At 51.2% G+C, this 21,451-nt stretch overlaps 1 protein-coding gene across 2 annotated transcripts in view; it reads right to left on the bottom strand.

Moving 5' to 3' along the window:
- The window catches only part of VAV2 (vav guanine nucleotide exchange factor 2), a 125,846-nt gene that overhangs the window by 84,786 nt on the left and 19,609 nt on the right, over nucleotides 1-21,451 (bottom strand). For both annotated transcript variants that reach the window (XM_080561656.1, XM_080561655.1), the window contains exon 2: nucleotides 11,153-11,269. In XM_080561656.1, the coding sequence (XP_080417782.1) occupies nucleotides 11,153-11,269 (117 nt within the window). The remainder of the gene's footprint in view (nucleotides 1-11,152; nucleotides 11,270-21,451) is intronic.

The following is a 21,451-nucleotide window of genomic DNA, read 5'->3' as shown; positions in this document are numbered from 1 at the left end:
GCCAGCAAGCCCCTACCTCAAGGGACAATTAAAGCAGAGGACATGGCCAAAGTGCCACCCACAAACATCCCCACTCCGCCCAGGGTTCAGAGCTCGACCTCCCCAAAAACCTCGGCCCTACAACCCCCGTGCCACCAGCTGAGCTTCTGGGCCCGGAGCCTCACACCCGCAGCCACCCCAGAGAAGCTCTGGCCTCTCTCCGGGTGTCCCAGTTTACCCAGTAACTCCTTGCACTACCACGCCGAGGCAGGGATGTGCGCACGGCCAAAAAGCCATCCCCAAAAGTGACATTTTGCAGCCAGCTTGCCGGAGGAGAAGCAGCGCTGGGAAAACACCCCAACAGGAGCCCCAACGCAAGTATTAACCCCTCATCATCCCCCCCAGTCCTCCCGTTTCTCCCCAGTCAAGGCAATAGCTGGCGTGTCCTGGTTTGCCTGGGAAGGACGGAGAGGGTCCGAGCCCAGCAGGCGCTGAGCAGCCAGCGCTAACGGCGCGGCTGCAGCACGGGGCAATTTTATCAATGCGCAAATGGAATTTGCCAAGAGGCATTTTAAGAGTCAATTCTTCACACTCCAGTAATTAGAACAATGTTATGAAAAAAGGCAAGGGGGCGGGCGGGAGGCAGCACACACTGGGGTTTGGCCGATGGAGGAAGCGGGCTGAGCAAACAGAGCGAAGCGAGGCCCCTGGGCAAGGGCCCTTCACAGGGCTCCCCGTGGGCTGGAGTTAAGCCAGACGTTTATCTACTTCCCAACTGCAGCTTTTTCTACGCGTGCATGTTTTGTAAGGCAAGTTTTGTACTTAGATCAAACGTGGGCTGCTGACCCTGACCCAGCTTTCTTCTCTACCTCGAAAACACCACCCAGGGCAATGGCTTTTCCCGACACATTCAGTTCAAGGTCCTACCACAGAATCGCCCAGTGACTAATAAATCTTTGTGCATGATCTAAGACATCAGAAACATCTAATCCCAGTGACAGCCTGCTCTCAAAATCAGATTCCCTCGGAGAAGCTGTCATCTAAGGTCTCCAAAATCAGAACGCCCCAAGTGGCTGCGTTAGCTGAAAATGCTGGATGGGAAGCTAACTTAAAGCATCTCCCACACCGGGATCAAACATCCCAGCTGAAAAAATGAAACCAAACTGAACAAACCCACGTGCTGGTGGATCTGCCCCTAACGTCTGAGGAACTGGTGGGCTCCATTCGCTGCTGCTCCCCAGGGTCCCACATCGCGTGCCCATAGACAGAGCCCTCACAGCCAACTTGGCCATGTTAGTTCCAGAAGCCAGTTTTGTTTGTTTTGTTTTATTGTGCGAGTCCAGCATCTGCAAAGGCTGCCTGGGAGCAGGACTGCCGTGCGGTGTGCAGGATACACCGCCGCTGTACAATGGTTATTCAGACTCGTAGGAAAGCGGGACTCGGGCAGTTCAACTCCCATCTGCAACGAACTGTGATCTCAGCTCTGCCGAGAGCACAGAGGTCCTTTTGATAAATCCCTACATACAAGGACTACAGCACCATTTCAGCATGAGAGAAATATATTCAACTTTTCCAATAATCTTTACAGTCCGCTGGCCTGGAAGACTGGGTTTCTCTTCCCCACTGCAGGGCTGCACCCACCGGACTCGGGCACACCACGGGGACGGAGGGGAGCGATGCTCCGAGGCCGCTGCCTCTCCAAGCACTTCTCGCACATCAGTGCTCCCAGCACCGTCTTTGGTGGCTTTGTGTTTGCATGCACCCAGAGGAGGCCGAAGAGCCAGAGGAACACCCCCACTGTCACACGTGCTCAGGAGCCTCCTGGGACCCCCACCTCTGCACACGAGTAGCACCAACACTGAGGGGTCTGCTTACTGGGAGAGGGCTTTTCTCGGTTTTTTTTCCCCTTAAGAAAACTCAGTTTTCTTTGTCAAAACACCACTTTTACATCTGGTCTCTCCAGAGGCATATTTTAAGTTAGACACGCAAAACGAAGTGAGACAAGAGTACACCTTTAACCGTACGATATTCATTATTCTCTGTGGGACGTTAACTGCATCCTCAAAGACCATACAATGCAAATATCTGTGCGGCTGTCTCCCTACCCATATGAGTAATTCACCTGTCTTCAGCGAGAGTCTCTTAAAGGCTGGGGGGCTGCACCAGGTCGGGGCCCACAACTGCTGGGCCTCCGTCACTGCCCCCTGGCACCACTCTGCAGGGCCCGGGCCTACTGCTGCTTCTTGGGCCACATCTGCACCGACTCAGAACCCAGATATTGTACAAGTTCTCCTCACTGCTGAGCCCCTCTGTGGCCTTCAAGTTAGACACATGCTCCAGAGCTGCCTGAAGTCAGGGAGATCCCGAAGGTGGCAAGCACAGGAGATGGAGACGAGCTCTGCCACGCAGCAGAGGTCGCAGAGAAGGTGCTGGACACCAGCAGCAGTGTCAGCAGTGAGGCACCAAGATGAAGCCTTGCCCTAGGATTAGGGAGGGAAGCACCACTCCCAAAGTCCCAGAAGAACATACACAGTGCTGGCTCCGATCTGCCTTACTTCCACAGCCCATTTGCATTTAGCTCCTTCCCCTGAACCACCTTTTTCAAAACTTCAGTAACAGGCTGTGAAATCCCCACCATCTGTTAGCCAGGGAAAAATCTCCACCGCAGCTCCATCAGCCTCTCCCACACAAGCCTTATTCATTAGGAGGAATGACTGCAAACATTTACCAAGTCCATGCTGGCTCAGAAATTCCTGAAGTTACTAACAACAGGCTTGGGATAGGGAACTTTGACAAACGCCCCTAAATAGAGTGTGCCCACATCGTTAGCTTTACCCAGGGTGCATTAAGGCTGCTTTCTTGCTACCGCGATTATGCTTTAATATGTAATTAGTAAGAAGAAAACGATGTTGAAGAGCAGAACGCCTCACTTACACACACGCCATTAAGACTGAGAGCATAAATGAGCGAGCTGCGGCATCACCATCTGAGGCTCATTAACTCAATCTGCAAAGCATCGAGGGCTGGCAAGCGCTGCCGTCCGGCTGCAGGTACAGCAAAAAACTGCACATCGACACTGGTGGCAGGCACCGTGCCTCCCTGCCTCTTCCTTGCCTAGCTCAAAACCTGGCAAAGTCGGGAAGGGCTGGGAAACGCAGAGGCACTTGTCCCCAGGAGGAACGCACCAGCTTTCCCAGCAGGGAAACGATAGTTAGGAACATCACACAGCCCATGCAGGTGGCTTTCACATGTCTCCGTGATCCTGGCTTCACCTGCGATGCTCAGGGAAGCTATTTAAAACCCATCCAAAGGAAACTGTTCCCCGCCAGCACTGCAGATCCAAGCCACCTGATCCCGTGTCACTGCCCCGATGCACCCAGTGCAGCCCATGCGGGTCTGGAACACCCATCACACCAAGCTCTCCAGCCCCCCCAGCCCTGCACACCCAGCTGGAGCGGGCAGGGGAATCACCCGGAGGAATCCTGAAAGTACAGGGCGGTTTTGAAGAAATAACTCATTTCTGAAGGAAAAGGGAAAAAAAAAAAGTCTGGAAGCGCTCCAAGAACAAACAAGCAGCCCATTTTGAAAGAGTGGAACAAAACAGTCTGAGATGCCTTTTTTTTTTTTTTTTTTAAATTCTCTTGAACAAGGCGGGGATGGAAAGGAGAAACCTCATCACCAGCGAGCTGTGGCACGAGGGCAGCCCTCGTGCACGGAGCTGCTCCTGCCAACAGCAGCACCCCCAAGTCACGGCCTCAGCACCGTGAAGCCCCTTGAATCAGGAGATGGCAGGAGACCTGGGTGTTAATAGCAAACCTCACCGAAACCACGCTCTGCTGAGGAGTCGAGGTTTCAACACACCATTTTTCTGCCCCCACTTTGAGCAATGTTTATTTGCCGTGAAACATTAACATTTCGCTTCGATACGTGACTGCCCGAATGCAAAGTGTCAATACAGGAGGAGGCTGACCGGGCCAAATCGGGCCCCCCCCGTGCGCCCCAGCCCTGTCCCCTTCTCCCAGGATGGGCTGGGGAATGGGCACCAGGCACCCCGGCTCCATCCCAGCATCAGGGTGCCTGTTTTGGGGCACGATGCTTTGATACGCTAACTTGTACCCGCTCTCCTTTGCCCCAGGAGGAATCGGTTTGCTGCAGAGGCTTTTTTCTCCCCTTTTCCTTTAATCTGTTTCACAGGGTAGATGCTGAGCAGAATTACCCTGAGCACTGGGGTTTGAGAAGTTCGGTCATGGCAGTGCTTTCAGGCTGAGAGTTTCGCTTTTTGCACATTCTGCTAAAACATGGTTACACCCACACGTTAATCTGTTTCAAGAAATGTTAATTATTCTTCATAACCGAAGCATTTGGCCTTGAGACAGTTTCATTATCAGACGCTGTAACTTCGAGAGGCTAGGAAATCTGGGGAAGATTTTAATGAAGAAACAGAAGATCCCTGGCTTGTTACAGAATAAAAACCTCCTTTTATTCCGAGATTGCTTTAAATGACATTACACGGGATGTGTTTCCTTCCTTTCCCAAAGCACAAGCATGCTGAACGGTTGAGCTCAAGTGATGCCAGATGCACTAACGGAGCGCTGAGGCACCGAAGGACTGACTCTGCCTGTTGACACCTTTCAGTCGTGGTGACCATGACCAAATCGTTAAGTCACAAACGCCTGATAATGTAATAAAAAAAACATCTTGTGGGGTTCAAAAGCAGCCAGGCATTTTTCAAACAACAGACAAAAGCTGTAGGGTCACAGAAGAGACGGACTGCACCCCTTCCCCTTTTTGGAGGCACAGACCAGTGAATGTTTTACTGCTCTCAGGTTCCCCACCCCCCGATCTTGTCTAATATGACTACAAGAAGAGCTCAGCCAAATCACGGAAGTGCAAGAAAATCAATTTCATACACATTAAGAATACGTGTTTACCCACGTCCTGATCGATACCTCCGGCTCCCTGCACATTACAACACTTCGGTTGCAGTTTGAGGCCCAACAGCACCGTTCTCCCATGCAGACTATGGGAGTTAGGAAAGATCCTGTCCGTGCTTGTTTGATCTGAAACATAATACCCCTTAATGTGACCCCTTGGAAAAATACTGGGGAAAGCAGCCAAGAGGGGAGGAAAAAAAAAGAAAAGCAAAGCTTCCCAGAATGAACATTTCTGGCTCTTTCAGTTCCACGGCGGAGCTGTGCATCTATAAACAGTGCCGATTTGCAAGTAGGAGAGGGAGGAAAAGGAGAAAGGAGAAGGAGAAAGCAGAGATAGCCGGCCACCTCGCAGCTAAAAGCTCTGCTTTTTAAGCAGCCTCTCCTCCGGCCCAGCCAGGGACAGGAGGGGACAGCACAGGGCACAGCTCAGCACCTAGCTTCCTGGGCTGGTGACACCCAGGTGTTTCACTTTAGGGTGCAGTAGGAGACCAACTGCTTTTACCAGCAGCTTGGTGCATGTGCATGATTTGAGGCCCCGGTGCTGTCACTGGACCCTGAAGACCACAAAGTAAACCAGCGTGGTCCTTTTGGTTGCAAACTGCGGCAGCCTGCTAGGAGATTTTTAATCCACCAGTTACTTCAGGGCAATGTTAACAGGAGACCAGGGGGAAGTTTTCAGGATTTGGACCCTAAAAACATACACGATGTGTGGCAACACCCCCTGCATCTCCTACAGCAAACACCGCGCCGTAACAGGCCGGTGCACGGCGCAGCAGAAAGCACCGCCTGCTGCACGCTTGGCTAGCCACAGAAATCTGCAATTCATTTGCCCCGTGCTTTAGAGAAGTTCAGCATCAGGGTTTCCTGTGCTTGCTTTTAGCGTTCTGGCTGAAAACATCTGCGGGACGCACCGCACCTGCTAACCCAGCCTGCCACCACCCCCTCCCTGCATCCTGCAGCCGGGTGCCCCCCGACAGCATTGCCCTGGGCACGGCTGGCCCCGAGCTTGGGTGCCCTGACACAAAAGCAACACCCGACCCAAATGGACCCACAAGCTTGCAAAAAAAAAGGGGGGAAGAAAACCAAACCATCCTCTTCCAGTCTACTTTTGCCATTTGTAGAGTTCATGGTGATATCCTGCACGATTCCAGCTACTTGGAACACGGGTGGCCAAAAGTCAGCCAGCATAACCCCAGCTGAACAGCGTGCCAGCCTGCACGGGAGGGCCAAATGCCACCCGCAGCTCCTGCGAGCAGCCAGGGATATCATCAGTCTGAGAGCCGCAGCAGGCTGCCTGCTTCTGCCAGGGCTGCTTCTCCCTGCAGCAAGGACCTGCAGCCCCCAAGGGGCTGGGCAAAATCCCCCCGAGCAGCATCCACGCCGCACGTGAATTTTCAGCTTGTTGGTAAAGCTCTTTGGTCACTTCTGAAAAGCGCAACAGCTTCAAAATAGAAAAATCAGATGCAATTAAAGCAAAATGTTGCCCTGCTGGAGCTAGCCAGAGCTTGGCTGCTCTGCACAGGCACACGAAGGGGAGCAGAGGCTGGGGACGCAGCCGCGGCTCCTGCTCCTCTGGGACAACGTCACTGTAAGCACCGGGCTGGCAAGGAGTTAAGCGGGTTCCTGGTTTCTTGCATGCAGTCACACACACACACACATCTTTTTGCAAGGCAGTTATTCTACTACTCCCTTGGGAATTAAAAAAAAAAATACACACGCCCTTCTTCTGGAGAAGGCTCCTCACTTCCCTCCCCACCCGCTGCACACGCATCTTGTGAGTTATACGGCAATTGGAAGCAGTTTTGCCTCCGATAGGATCCCTTTTCTTGACACACGTCCAGCCACCACGTAGCAGCCGCCTGAATAACTGGCACAGAGGGCCACAACAAGGGGAGGGCTGTGCTGCTGCCCGTTTCCTTGGGGGATTTGCAAATCACCAGGACGCGAGGCACGCGGGCAGCCCAGCCAGCAGCAGCAGGGGACAGGGCGCCGAGCTCGGCCACCCCCAGCTCTGCTCCCGGCCACTCCATGCAGCAGAAAGGCACGACTTCCAGTTTGTTCTTGGCTACGAGAAGGCAGAAATAAAAAATAAAGTACTAAAAAAAAAAAAAATCCAGAAAGGGAAAAGGAGAGCTGCTCCCACCGCCAGCGGGTTAGCTGCGGGAGGGCAGGCGTTGAGCTCGTGTTGTTTGTTATGGCACCGAAACACAGCCGTTTATCTGAGAGTCTTGCAATTTTCAACTACCTATATTATTTCACATAAATCTCCCCCTTTCCACCCCCCATTATGTGCTCAGGCTACATTAGAAGTGCGTGCCCAGTTTTAAAGTCCCCCCCGTAAAACACTGCCGCGGGGGTATTAACGTGTGCTTGGAGGTGATGGAGGGAGGGGAACTCTCAGCAAAGAGTCTGAGCAACACAAAACACCGCTGGCACTCAGCAGAAATGTCTCAAAATCCCTTAAATAATCCTGACAACGCTCTCCACACTCAAGTCAAGCAGAAATCTTGTTTCTCTGAGTGGCAGCAGGGCATTTTGGAGGCTTGGGGCTGAGTCCCCTCGCCGCTCTCCCAGTACCCTGTCCCAACAGCAGGGAGCTTCAAACATTTTGCAGGCTCTGAAAACGGGGCTGCTGGGGGCAGTGAGACATAAGACCCCTGTCTTGCAAAAAAAAAAAAAAAGAAAAAAACCCACCTTTTTTCAGGCAGTCCAGGAACTTCAAAAGAAAAAGTCAGGACAATTAAACATACATCAGGAGAGCAGAGAGGAGTAGGAGGCTAATAAATGGCACGCTCCGCGGGTTTATGAATATTTGAACTATATTTCTCCAAAAAAACGTACATTACTGCAAGTTATTGAAAATGAGTAACTCCCTTTAATGAACCTTGCTACTATCATGCTGACTAATAGAGTGATAAAGAGTTTAATCCATATTTATGTGCATTTTATCTCGTTATAGTCAGTGCTAATAAATTAGCAAGTCCAATAAGAGTTGCATTTTATATCACCACTGCTATTAAATGTGCATGTAGCACTGCACAACACCATGACGTACGTGAGCACTGTGTTTTTACTTAATTTTCTTTCTCCATCAGGAGCCAGGCTGTAGTAGCAAAAGGTGGGCACAGCACCCCTGCAGCGCCCACTCCTGCGAGACCAGGCCCTCACTTCACGTCCCTAGTCCTTACCGAGGGCTTTTGATCCACTGTAAAGGAAAAAGATTTAAGCAAACCAAAAGGAAGTGGAGATCCAACTTGTAGAAAAGTGTATTAAGGTGTCTACAAGGGGCCCAGCTAGAAATGTAGCCGGTCAGCTTCTCAGGTCACTTTTGGCACCCTCTGCCACGAAATGCAGCCTGTCCCTTGTCACGGCGGGATTGCTAAACAACCGGACATTGGAAAAAAACTGGCCGTGAGCAACTTAAACTGGCCTTTCAGCTCCCTTGGGTAACTGGGAAACACTGCAACCCAGATTACAAGAACCATGACGCATCTGCTTGGCAAAAGCCTGGGCTTGCCTATTACCCAACATCCCACGAAGGCAGGGATGGGTCTGTTCAGCTCCACAGGGACTGGGGCGAGAGAAGCCCGCATGGACCACGATCCCATTTCTCTAGCTGTTATCCCAGTGACAGCAGGAAAGCAGTAACTTCCCGAGCTTAAACCTCAAGGAAGCAGCAAAACCAGGGACGAAAATCAATGTCCCAACCCCGTTTGCTGCCTCGGAGGGGGCTCCGTGGAGCCTAAAGCGGCTCTTCTCTGCTCACATCCTGCCTTGGGAAGCAAACAGCATCCGTGGAAAACCCTCATTTTCAGAAAATCTGCCAGTCAAGGCAAGGCAGATCTGTTTTTTCTTCCTCTTCTAAAGCAGCAGCATCTTCCTTCGTTCAGGTCAGGTCCCTTTACGTACAGGCTGGCACCACATGAACGCGATCCGCTGCCTTTCTGCCTGGTAATTACACTTCAGCAAATCCAAGTGCTGTTCGTAATTGCTGTCTAACTGCCTGGCTGGTTTGGAGGAGAGAAATAACTACTTTAATAGTGCCCAGAAAGGAACCACCCAGCACCACTCCACCAAGGTTCCTGTGTAATTAAATGGTCGGCTATTGCTGTGCGCTGCTCAGAAAGCCTCTGACACGGCGTAAGTGTCTGGTCGCCAAAAAGTGCTATTGATCTAAATAATGAACGGCTTCAGGAAGAATTTTTTGTGTGTGAAGTCTGCATTTGGCCAGTTGGAGCATGAATTAAAGGCTCCTTTTGCTCTCAGGGCTGCAGGATTGTGACTCAAACGGAAAGGCGCTCTGGTCAGCAGCAGATTTTTCCCTGTTTATTTGCTTTGCCACTGTTGAAAAGAGATCTGAGGATAAAGTGGGAATGAAAGGTGGCAAAGACAATGGGGACATTTTGAAAGGCTTCCAGAGGGATTTAGGGCGGTGCAGAGCTGAACAGCTGATATCCCCCACCAAATTCATAAAAAGCACATCAGGACGAGATCAGCAAGGTGTTTGTGTACAGAGTCCGTGCCTCACAAACCTTGTAAGGCTGTTTGAAGACGACAATGCACATGAAAATAAGCAAGACCCAGGCAATAAAGTGTACCAGGATTTCCCAGAAGTTTGCGATAAGTTTCCTCCCGAAATCTCTTAAAGCACCCAGCTGTCACGGGTTAAGAGCAAACGGCAAATCGCCTCCTTCCCAAGTCAGAGCCCAAAGGCCTGCGCAGCTCTGAATGACCTCCAAAAAGTAAACAGGAGGAGTCGGGAATGGCTGCTCCCTAACCAGAACACAAAGGAAACCAAACCGCGCTCAGCTGACATGTTCCAGAAGTGTTTAGCACCAGGCTCGATTAGCAGGCTTCTGTGGCAATTTGAAACAGCACAAAGAGAGAACGCGACGATAAAGCAGCGTTTTAATTAGCAGCGGTTCTTTCCCCAGCCCAAAAGGTTCCCTCTGTGCATTCATATTCCCGGAACAACAAAAGCCTTCTTGTATTTCATAAATCAAAAAAAACTCATAAAACAAGCCCCTGCAATTGCACATTCCAGATAATGGTCCAGAAATAAATTAGGCAATAAATATCAAATAATATATCCCCATCAGCAGTGAAAATCTACTCGTTGGATAATCAGAAGAGAAGATGCCTTCAAGCAGCTCATGCCTGGTAGCTCAAAAGCAGGTAAAACAATAGAGAGCTTTAATAAATCTTTTAACACCGCTTCCACCGCAGAATATAGCAATTGTCCTGCGTAATAGCCTCCCTGAGCCCAGTATCCATCAGAGTAACAGCGCAGCCCTGATGCCGTGCATGTCAGAAGCAAGGATATCAGAATGACAGCCTCTTGTCAAAATCGTGTAGGATTTTCCTCCCTTGCAGCTGGGTCTCGTTCAGCGTGCGGTGCCACCCATCAATTACAGCAAAACAAAAACGTCTTCGCTCGCTCCTCTCGTCTAGGTGACACGCAGCACAAACACAGCCAGCATCCCGGAGCTGCTGGCAGGAGAAACCTCCACATGCATTTTTCAGAAGCGCTTCAGGGGACTAATTTGGCCTCGGCCTGAAACTTTCTGACCGCCAGGGAAACTCGGCGGCCCCATTACAAACCCGACAGTGATTTCGGTAAAGATGTTTTGCTCGCAGCCGTGGCACAGGCAGCAGCTGGGGGAGGACAGTGCAAGGTTTGCACCCACACCTGGACAAACCAGAAGCGTTTGTGGACAAGGGACCCCATGCTGGAAACGTGCTGCTGGGGTGGCAGCGTTCAGTCCCAAATTGGCATGTGCAGGGCAGGGAGGAGGCTTCACGCAGGAGATGGTGCAAGCCCCCCAGCTCTACAGCTGGGCATTGGACCTGAAATCCTGACCCCACTGCAGCACCCAGACCCTTGGCTAAAGCCTCTCCCAGCAGCTCCTCTGAACATGCATATAAGGATAATTCCCCCAAAACAGACACTTCCCATGTACTTGAGAGACTGATCATGGAGGGTCTGCAATCTAAAACATCAGGCTTTCAAGCTTTCTCTCCCTTCACTAATTAAATACACAGCACAATCAACCTCTAGATATGCACACTACCATAAGCGCAGGGGAACAGGTGCTCAATGCATGGGTTAAGGGTGCAGAAATCGCTCAGAAAAACACAAAACCTTCATATTTGAGCTACAGCACAAGTCCAGAGAACAGCCCGGGGCCCGCAACACCAGAACCAGAACCGTCGCTTCCCCAGAACTCAGCACCTCTTACCTTTCCAAAATCCCGAACATCAAAGAGGTCAAAGGGATCAAACAGATCGCTGTTTCTTAACCCAAATTTGTCGTGACACACTTTTAGGAAGGTTCGGATGTTCTTCAAGCAGAGGAACTAGGAGAAACAAAAGAAAGGGAGAGAAAATATAAGCAAGGCACAAATTTTAACTGAGATTTCTTGAGTTAAATTCATGTGAGACAAGTTACAGGAACTCAGAAACTTGCACTGAAAAACGATGCATTAGTTTATTTGTTGTTCCTGAAGATGTCGGCCTCCTGGTGCCCTGTTAGGACTTCTGTGTTCTCAGCTGCACACCAGAAACAAACGCCCTTTTGAAAAACAAGTTTCACAGTTCAAACATAAGGTAACATTGCAGAAAGGCTCGCAAGCTGAAGCCAGGACGTTTCTCTTTCGAGCCTCAAGCCAAATATAAATTACAGACGATGTTCTACAGAAGCCCAGTGTTGTACTTTTAACCATATCCAACACGATCCCACTGGTTCCCGGCAGAAGCTGCACACATTGCATCGCTCTTTGTAGCTCTTACTGTACAACACACACGTGCACGCACACACACATCCCAAACAAGCCGAAAGATTGAGACATTGAAAACTGTAGCTTGTTGCTTTGGGGGCTGAAGCAACAACTTATTCAAGTAACGTTTTAACCCCTGTCCTTGTGCCTCCGTACTGCAGGCACCAGGAACACCAGCAGCCAGCAGAGCTGCTCCTGACCCTGCCCTGAGCCCGTGCCCAAGCCCAGGGCAATTGCCAGACTGCTTCCATCAGGCTTTGCAAGTCTTCAGGTTTAGAAGCAGCAGTCCCACGTCTCTAGGACCACCCTCAGTTACTCAGGTAGCTAAGCCAGCAAAACACTGTGCCGTCTGTTTGTGTCCTCCAAGATCCCATCTTCGACAAAAGCAATAACTGGTTGGTGCTTCGTGAGCACTGGGGGTTTTGAAGCCTAGGGACCGCAGTCTCGCTCCAACAGCGACGCCTGGCAGCACAGGGACTGGGATGAGAAGCATAAAAATCTGCTTCACTTGTGTGGCTGCATCACCTGTGTCCTTCATCAGGATTGACCGACTGTGCTGAGCGAGCCATTAATTCCACTTCCTTCTGCTTCCTCAAGCTATTCCACGAAATCTCTTCAATTTATTGCTGCATTTTTATACCATTCTTCTTTTTCAGCAAATCCCTCACAAACATGTACAACTCAAAAGCTTTTATATAAATCAGCCCATCGGGAGTGAATCTGCCCCACGTGAAAACCAGGCAGGGGCTGCGAGCTGCGTTTGGAGGAGTTTGCATGTGCTCCTCAACCAGCACCAACCAACACCATGCAAAAACAAACTTCAGCCATCAAAGAAAAATAAAAAAAGCGCTTATTTTTAATTAAAAGATTCAAACATAATCTTTGGGGTCATCACATCTCCATAAACGTAATTGCAATGCAGCTTGTTGGCATTGCTGCATTTGGGATTAAATTTAAGGTCGGTGGTGACGGATTAGCAAAACCATCTTGTTAACAACAGAAGGATTCACCTACACAAAGGCAGAAATAACCTTTTACCCTTCTTCCCCACTCCAGCCCCATCCACACGAAGCCGCCAAGCGAGAGCCAAGCTCCCCAGCACGCAGCCATCACATCGGCGCTCTCATTAAACGAGCAAGTGCCGGAGGCAGAAACTGAAAACAGTTCTGTTTTTCTAGGGCATTCCTCTATCTCACATAAACACTGCAGTAAATATAATCTGTCTAGACTGAGAGGTTTTTTGGAATTTCTTTACAACTTCTCTCGCTGATACAGATTATTTCATAACTTTGTCTGCCGGGTCTCCGCAAGGATTTGCATCCTGTGCAGGGCAGTTGCCTGCAGCAGGGCTGCATTTTCTGTTGCATTGCGGTCTCATTGAATTCAAATTTCTAGCACGTGTTTATCTTAAGTCCTTTTAAGCCTCCAGTTCTGAAAGCTAATGACACAGGTTACAGCCACGATTGCACACAGCAAGAGGCACCCTTCCTCCACAGAGCATTCCTTGCCTCCCAAGGCTTGGGGGCTCGGGCGAGATCGACTTTCCCAGAGCCAACGTTCAGCAAAGCGAAAGAAGCCCCTTGTGTGAAAGACACGAGAACCTGAACCCGCCGCACCATGCATTTTGGGTTCAAATCCCTGAAAAGCTTCGGCTTCACACTACCTTCTGAGACGTCTCCGAGAGCTCGCACATCCGAGCGGATGAAACGCCTTGTCCTGACAGCGCTTCTACCAGCCAGCGAGCACCAGCGCTGCCACGGGGCTGGGTCGGACAGAGCTCCCCCCATCTCGGCTTGGCCTCGGCGAGGAAGGACAGCGCCAGATATTCTGTTCAGCATCAGCTGTATCCAACTGTCTTCATTCATCCAATTAAAATCTGGAAGGCATCAGGCCACCAGCTGCTAAATTAGCAGAAGCTGCCCCGGAGCGGTGCCACTGCCCTTCCTGCAGTTCCAGGTGATGACTACAAAAATGATGACTACATCAAAGAAGAACCCCATAATCTGTTTAAAGAGATGCTCAAAAGGCCCAATGTAAAGCACAAAACGGGCAGGAAGCAGCAAATCCTAAAAGCATCCCCCAGAAAGCCAGCCAGGCCACCAAACCCATGTGGCCAGAGCATTGCGGTCCTGCTCTGCCACCAGGGATGGGGCAGCAGAGCAAGGCCACCGCGCTGGCCCACCGGCACTGCCGCCACCTGGGGTGACAACTGCAGCTAAATGTGGGGGCACGGTTCCCTCCTGCACTATTTCTGTCTCACCGATCCACAAAGTACCTTCTTTGTGCTTTTGCTCACAAGCATTTTGAGGCTGGGATGGAGGACTATGAGTTATTGGCTTGGTAATATTATTCAAGGGCCCCACGTTAAAGTTAGCTACAATTGAACATGAGCTGTGCCGAGGCCATTTTATTTACCAGTCAGTCACAACTTAGGACTAGTAAACAATCCACAGGAGAAAGAGAAATCAATGTTCTCCATGGGGCTCATTCAACACCTGCCAGGCCCCAAATCAGTGGTGTCATTTATACAGCTTCGAGCAAGACGAGACCTGAAGCAGGGTCCTGGGATCTCCTGGTGGTGCAGGGTCATACCCTGAGCCTGGCTGTCACCCTCCTCTGCAACCAGAATGGGCTCAGCCCCCTCGAGCCGTCACTTTTGGGGGGAAAACCACCAGCAGCAACCAGGATGGTCAGTCCTGGAACCAGACCCCAGAGACCACAGCATCTGCTGATGCCTGCGGCTCCCTTCGTACCTCTGCCCAGGCTCCAAAGGCGACCACCTCCATCCAGGGTGCTCTGGACAGGGGGGCTTTAAAAGCCCGAATGAAGAGGCAACAGGAGCAGGGATGGAGCTGAGCAGGACACATCTGGTGAAACTAAATGTCTTGAACAGATCCTGAGGGTTGTAACGAGCCATCACTACGTAGAAGGCAGCCGCTACAGCCCAGCCCCTGTCCCCACGAGCCGTCCTGGCAGCAGAAGGGCCCCAGCACCTGTGTACACCCAGTTTCAGAACAGTTTTGTTTATTTTTAACCCCCCCCCCGCAGCGCAGTAAGGTCAACAAACTGCTGCCAGCCCCAGCCCTGCAGAAACCCGCTGTGCAAAGCGGGGCAGCGAGAGCCCCATCACCCCGGCAGGATCACAGCAGCCTTGCACCTGGGGAGCTTCTGGGATTTTTTTCTAAAAAAGGCTTTTATTATATTACTCATTGTTTTATTGAACTTAATTAGTTCAGAGACCCTGGGTGAGGTGGTGCTCAGTGCCCTGGTGCCCCACGTGCCCCCCTCCTGTCACCATTGCTGCAGTCCCAGGGACAGGGCACCCAGCAGCACCTGTGTGAATCACACAGCAGCAGCTTCCCAAGTCAATTCTTTAGAAAAAGCTCCAGACGCTCAAGCATGCCTGGTTTAGGTTGGAAACCATCCCCCAGCCTCGGCTCGGACAGAGAGAGCAAACAGCAGAGATAATCACATGCTTCCCAGGCCGGAAAGCCACATGCATTTCTGGCTCCCACTGGAGCCTGCTTTGTTAACGGGACACAAGGAGCCTGTGAAGGCAGCAGCATTCGCCCAACAACCAAACTGCCTGAGGTAGATTTGGAGGACGCTCACATGAACATCACAGCAGCCTCCAGTCCCTGCATTCTGGACGGCGCAAAGCATCCCCAGCTGGGGGACTGCTGCAAGGCTCGGGGTCTCCAGGGGAAAATGGATGATGGGGCAGAATATAGGGAGAGGAAGGAAGCAGGGCAGGTGGTTTATCCAGCAGGGCAGGATCACGCGAAAGCTCACAGCCTTTCAGAGCCGGCCTAAGAGGGAGGCAGTGACGGCAGGGGGCTGGGTTAGGAGGACCGGAGCCGCAGGCAATAGTTCTGGGTGACCGGGCACGAAGCCACGCTGCTGAACCTCGTCCAAAGCCGTGGGCTTTAAATGGACCCTGCAGCATGCAAGGAATGCTGCAGCTTTACCGTTTTAGATAACCCATTGACGAATGACGAAAGTAACTTTCTTTAGCACTTCCTGCCCGTGATGTAAGATTTCCTCTTATCTGGCTGCCAACACAACGCGCATGCACCAGGCAAAAAGCAAGCCTTTGGTGGGGAGCTCTGAGCATCTGCTTATCACAGCCTTCACAAACGGGGAAGGGAAGGGCCCTCATTGAGAAAACTGGGAATTTGCAATCATCGGTGGTGAAATGGGTGTGCTCTGGTGTAAATCCCTTAAGAACACCAAAGGACATCCGAGTCACGCTGGGTTCCCCCTGTGCTACTCCAGCACTGCAGAGGGGCAGCCCAAGTGGCACAAGCTCAGATAAGCAGCATGCGGGAGGGGGAACAAGCAGGCCTGCAGCCAACACCAAGCAGAGCTCCTCGAGCTCCCGTTGCTTGCTTTGAAGTCAAGAGGCAGTGAGAAAGTCTAAGGGCATCCAAGTATCCAGCAGGAACCACAGGACTGGAGCTAATGGAACCGTGCATTTCAAATTGCACATTAAACCATGACCTTTACCTGCTCATCTCTTCAAATGGCTCTGCCGGATCTAGCTCGACTCCCCATCAAGGCACTGCCGGAGAATTTCAGGAGCAGTAATTAAAGTCAAAGGCAATAGAAGCTCGTGCCACCCTCCAGCAGCAGCCCCAGACCTTCTGCAGCTTTGGGGCTTCTCCCACTTCGGGCCACTGCCTCCAGCAGAAAGCAGCTGCCACGGAAATGATTCAAAACATCTCGCTGCAGAAAACCTCCCTTCCTACATTTACATTTGGATTCAAGTCACAACTCATCAATTACTTTAGACGGACAGATTAAATTTCGGGTTGTTGGACAGGAAATTTATCTACTGAGAAGTGGAGAATGAAATTATTTCTCCAACAATTTAGTGCTATTATTTCTCCCCGTTTCAAAGGCATTCCTACTGCAGAGCCTCACGGGCTGGGCAAACTCCACTTAGCAAGGCTGATTAATGAGCCCAAAACGCTGATGAGCACTGACCTCACCGCAGCTTCTCCTTCTCCTCGCATCCACCCACAGGCCCTGAGTAGCCCTAGGAGAACACCTGAGGGAGAGCAATCATTTATTCGAGCAAACACCAACAGCTCCTCACTACTGGGAGGAAGGAGGGGAGCAAACCCAGAGCTACAGCAAGCCGAGGCACCTCCCAGAGGGGAGCATTGGCTCTTGAGACGTCACTATCATCATTTTGTGGCCTAATTTTCCAGGGACAACGTGAAATCAGCATCTACTGCATGCAGCAGTGTCCCAGCACCGAGCGACCAGGCAGCACCACAGCATCTGATGGCAAAGCCACCACCGGCCCTGCTGCCTCCCTTGCTCCTGCTCAGGTAAAGCAGGCAAAGAGTTCCCAGTTAGCTTCTGACTGGAAGCCAGAATGTGAATAAAATTACAGAATCAATATAAAAGACAAAAAAAAAACAACAAACAGTGGGAGGTCCTGGAGTAACCTATTAAATCCTCTGAACTCACAAACCTCAGCTGTAGACACAGGAACGGCTTTCAGCGCTGCTTGAGTCAGAGCTGGCAAAAACATTAGCCAGAGCCCCTGGATTTCGTACAAAACATCAATTACTGAAACGAGGAGAGGGCTCGAGGCAAACACCTCCGAGGTGGCCAATGTGCAGAGGACGTGGGAAGAGCGAGAGACACAGCACGGGGTCAAACGATTAAATCCAAGTTACTCAGAGACGCAGAGGAAACAGGGACATACTGAAACAGAGAGAAGATACAGAGAGGGACAAATATACCCAGGGCTGCAGCGGTGTCCCCCCAGGGCTGCTGTCACCCCGCCAAGGAGCCCTGCGAGGGCCAAGCCAGCGCTGCGGGTGCATCCTATGGAAGTTTTGCTGACCCCAAACCCAAGGGCTGCCACAGTCTGGGACAGCAGGCTCATTTTCTCCACTATATATGCTCCTTCAGAGAAAAAAGTTAAAAAAAAAATAAAATCCAGAAGCATGGATAAAAAAAATCCCATCAGGCAGCTACTGAGTCCAAGATGACAATGCAATGCTGGAGGAGGGGATGGGGTAACGTCCCCTGGTTTGGAGCAGGGAAAAAGTCACAGAAATCCCTGATCCTTACGTCCTCAGGGGGAAAGTTTTGACAGCATCAATACTTTTCCTATGCTTATCGACAGGCTGAGCCGTTCCCAGCAGGTTTGTTTAAAAGTACGTGGGGGAGCTGCCGGGGCCATCCTGCCACGGCGGGGTCAGAGCGAAGCGCGGGGGCTCTAAATGAGCGGAAGGAAGCTGCAACTTCCCAGCGAAAACGGCCGCGCTGCAGCTGAGGACAATACTTCCCTCCTTTGTGAAGCCCTCCCGGGTCTGCAGACGTAGGGATGTGCTGGAAAATTAGCAGTCGCTCAGATAAGGGAAGGGATTTAGTTGTGACACCTGGAGCATTTCTATCAGGGACACTTACGGGGTCTGCAATTCTCTGCCTCCTGCCTGGCCACCCAAAATCCCAACAAGTTCAGCACGGGTGCAAACCCCAACCACAGCTTTGAGGTTTAGGAAACCAAAATCTTTGCCACTGAGGTTTTTAGAAAACCCTAACCAGATTCCCTGCACTGCATCTGGCAGCCGATTAGACTTCAGAGGTTGATGTTTTAGGATGTCTCTACGGAAGAAATCTGCAAAGACCCATTCCCAGGAATAACGCGCGCTTCTTGCAAAGTCAGCTGGGTCCAACCCTCTCTGAAGGCCCCAGCAGCTCCTGAGGGAGGGAATTTCGGGCTTCTTTGTATGAAGGACAACACTGCTTTGAGCAACGTGCCTCCTTGCTGCTAGGAAGCCAGGAAAGAGGAAGCCCTGTTTGCTGAATAAAGAGAATTCACATCCCGAACCACCCTGGAAAACCCTGGGCTGAAAGCTGCCCTTGTGTTACTCCCAAATCAGCATCTCTTGTGTGAAAATCCCTCCTCAGCCTCTCTCCTGCTCTGGTGCAGGACCTGCCTAGGCAGTAAGGATGTGCCATATCCTTCACAGACCAGAAGCTTGTATTCCTGTCCTCGTCTTTTTGGGGCCACCAAAGGGCAATGGCGCGACAACCAGAGCCAGGACACATGCCTGCCCTCCCAGACACCCTCCCCATCGCCATATACACCAAGACCGAAAACAAAAAAGCAGCGAAGCAGTTTTGTCTCAAGGTCCTGGCCTGCCTCAGAGCTGTGCAGGGCAGCGGGGCAGGGACCGGAGCTGTGCGCACCCGGAGCTACAGCTGAGCATGGGAAAAACTCACGGTACCCACACCGTGCCCTAAATGAGAAACCCAGCTGGGCCTTCTGAGGCTCTTCAGCACCAGGATCGCAGAGAAATGCAGAGAGGCTTCTTTGAGACGTTCCCACGCAGTCCAGGGTTAGACCAGCCTGGGGCTGTCTCCGAGGCGCAGTTACCAACAGGCTGCCAAATCCCGGCTTGGACCGAGCGAGACACAAGGTCTGAGACCTCACGAGCTTGGGGGGATTGCTCAACCTGCCCACGTCTGGCACCTCCAGCAGAGAGCCCCCTCCTGCGCTCGTTAAATGCGGCTCGTTTCTCCTCTAGCTGAAGACGTGCAGCTCCATCAGGGGAGCTTGGTTCAAGAAAAGAAAAAGGAGGAATTGCCTTGGCTTTTGCTATTGACACAAAGTCCTAAACTCGTGTTTGTCTCACTGGGGCTCACACTTCATCATGCAAAAAACACGGCCATAGGTAGAAAAAACACAAAATAGAGAGATATGTAAGGAAGAAATTATGGCTATAGCCAGTTGAGAAATCAGATACCTTCCCATGCACCGAGTTTGCAGCAAAGAAAATTCGAAACATTTTGGCCAACCCAGAGCATTAAGACAGGACTTGACCTGAGCCATGACAATCAAATTATAACAGAGAATTCAGCTGCTGTTAAAGAAAATGGATCATTACGTAACCGTATATAGCATTACACCGTAACGATACGCTCGTACCCAGCTTTCCAAGCAGTCATTGTTTTCCTGCTCTTCGGGCTGGCGCAGGGAATCAGCCCGTGATGAACTCCTGACAGGACGGGGATGGGAACAGCCACGGTACGCCTCCGAGAGGAGCAAGTAGCAGCCAAGTCAGGAAACCAGACCTTGTCACGTCAAGTACTGGGGCCAGACCCGAGAGAGGGAGCTCCAGGCGGTAGCGTGCAGGTCTGGGCTAGCTCAGGAAACTCACAGAACTGTTATTCTTCTAGTTAATGCTAAGCTGCCCTACAAATGCTGAACAGACAAGTTCTGACTTTGGAAGTATACCGTGGGGTGGGAACGGAATTAGGTGCCTGCAACAGCCAACTCCAACATCGCTTATGCTAAACTGTCAAAACAGACTTACTACATAATTACCAGACACCTACGTTGAATTCGAGACTTTTATGTCAATTCTGAGTCCCGCATGAGCCCCATTTTACATGCCCATTGCTATCTGCAGACCACCCCCTCTGCTGACCATGCCATCATCAAGGCACACGTCTGTCTCACTGCAAGCACTGCAGGCTTTTGGCTCCAAACCTCCCAGGAATTCTTATTTCAAAAGCTCTGATATCAGACCAGTGGCATGTAATCTCTCAACATCCAACAGACTTTTCTGGCAAGAGCCTGTACGAACTGCCATCGCGTTATTCAAGCATCATTTCTCCATAAAGTCATGATTTTGGGTGACCCGCTTCCAATTAGATTTGCTTCCCCTTCACAGAGCTTCAGGAATTACGACCAAATGTGCTATTTTCCTCGCTGCGAGAAGTGCCAGGTTACCTGCCAGGAATCAGACGCGCTGAACAAACCAATCTCCCGATGCATTCGTCCCACTGAGCCAAAGTAGAGCAGCACTCCCAGGGAAAGCGTGATTGAAAAGCGAGAAGGCAGCCATGAAAAATATTTATAACGCCGCATTCGTTGCAGCTTTTACCTTTTAAACTGGTGACAGAGGAAATAATGGCCTAGAACAATTGCAAAATTCTGTCATTTCGATACAAGTGTCAGCGAGAAACCTCAGAAATTGGATAGGCAGCAAACGCTGTTCTCCCTGATGACTCGGGGGATGGCAGCGCTGGGAAGCTGAAATGCTCTAATGGTCAATGATTTGCCCAGTCTTGCTGGGGCCTGTCAAGATCTGGAGATCGTATTTCAGCATCAGGATCCGTGCTGAAGCACACAAAGCTCTGGTTTGTCCCAGCAGGAGAGATGGAGAGCACCTGCTGCTACGCCTGGGCTGCGCGGAGGTTCCTGGACTTTGCCCAAGCCCCCACTTACCTGCACGTCCTTGCTGAACCCAGGCTGCCAGCTCTGGCTGGCAGCGGGTTTGGTGGAAAAACTCTTCCTAAATGCCACGCTGGGGACTGGGATGGCATTATCAAAAGCAGACGACAAACACTCAAAGCTCAGCTTAATGGCACCGGGTAATGATGCTGAAAGATATCCCCCAGCTTCTTCCCAAAGAAGTAATTAAAACCAGAACCCTACTTTTCACATTACAGACGGCTGATGTGGGCCTGCATATGAGATTAAGCTGCACTGTGCAAGATTAAGCCCACGATGTGCTTTTAATAGGCCTCTCTGGTCGCAGCAGCACGAGGGGGGCTGTGCAAAGCACCCAGCTCCTGGCTGCAGAGGTGGGGCAGCCTCGGAGCAGCCCAGCACCCTCGTCACCCCCAGAGGGGACAAACATGTTAACGAGGGTGCTTTGGGGCCAGGGACCTCATGCACTGCTCCTCCACCCAGGGGCTCGCAGGACGGGAGGTGGGAAGAGCAGAGAG

The sequence above is a fragment of the Anser brachyrhynchus genome, assembly GCF_964034855.1.
Source record: "Anser brachyrhynchus genome assembly, chromosome: 19".
Taxonomy (NCBI): Eukaryota; Metazoa; Chordata; class Aves; order Anseriformes; family Anatidae; genus Anser; species Anser brachyrhynchus.
Note: the sequence above shows the minus strand (reverse complement) of the source record. Positions and strands in the feature narration are given on the sequence as shown.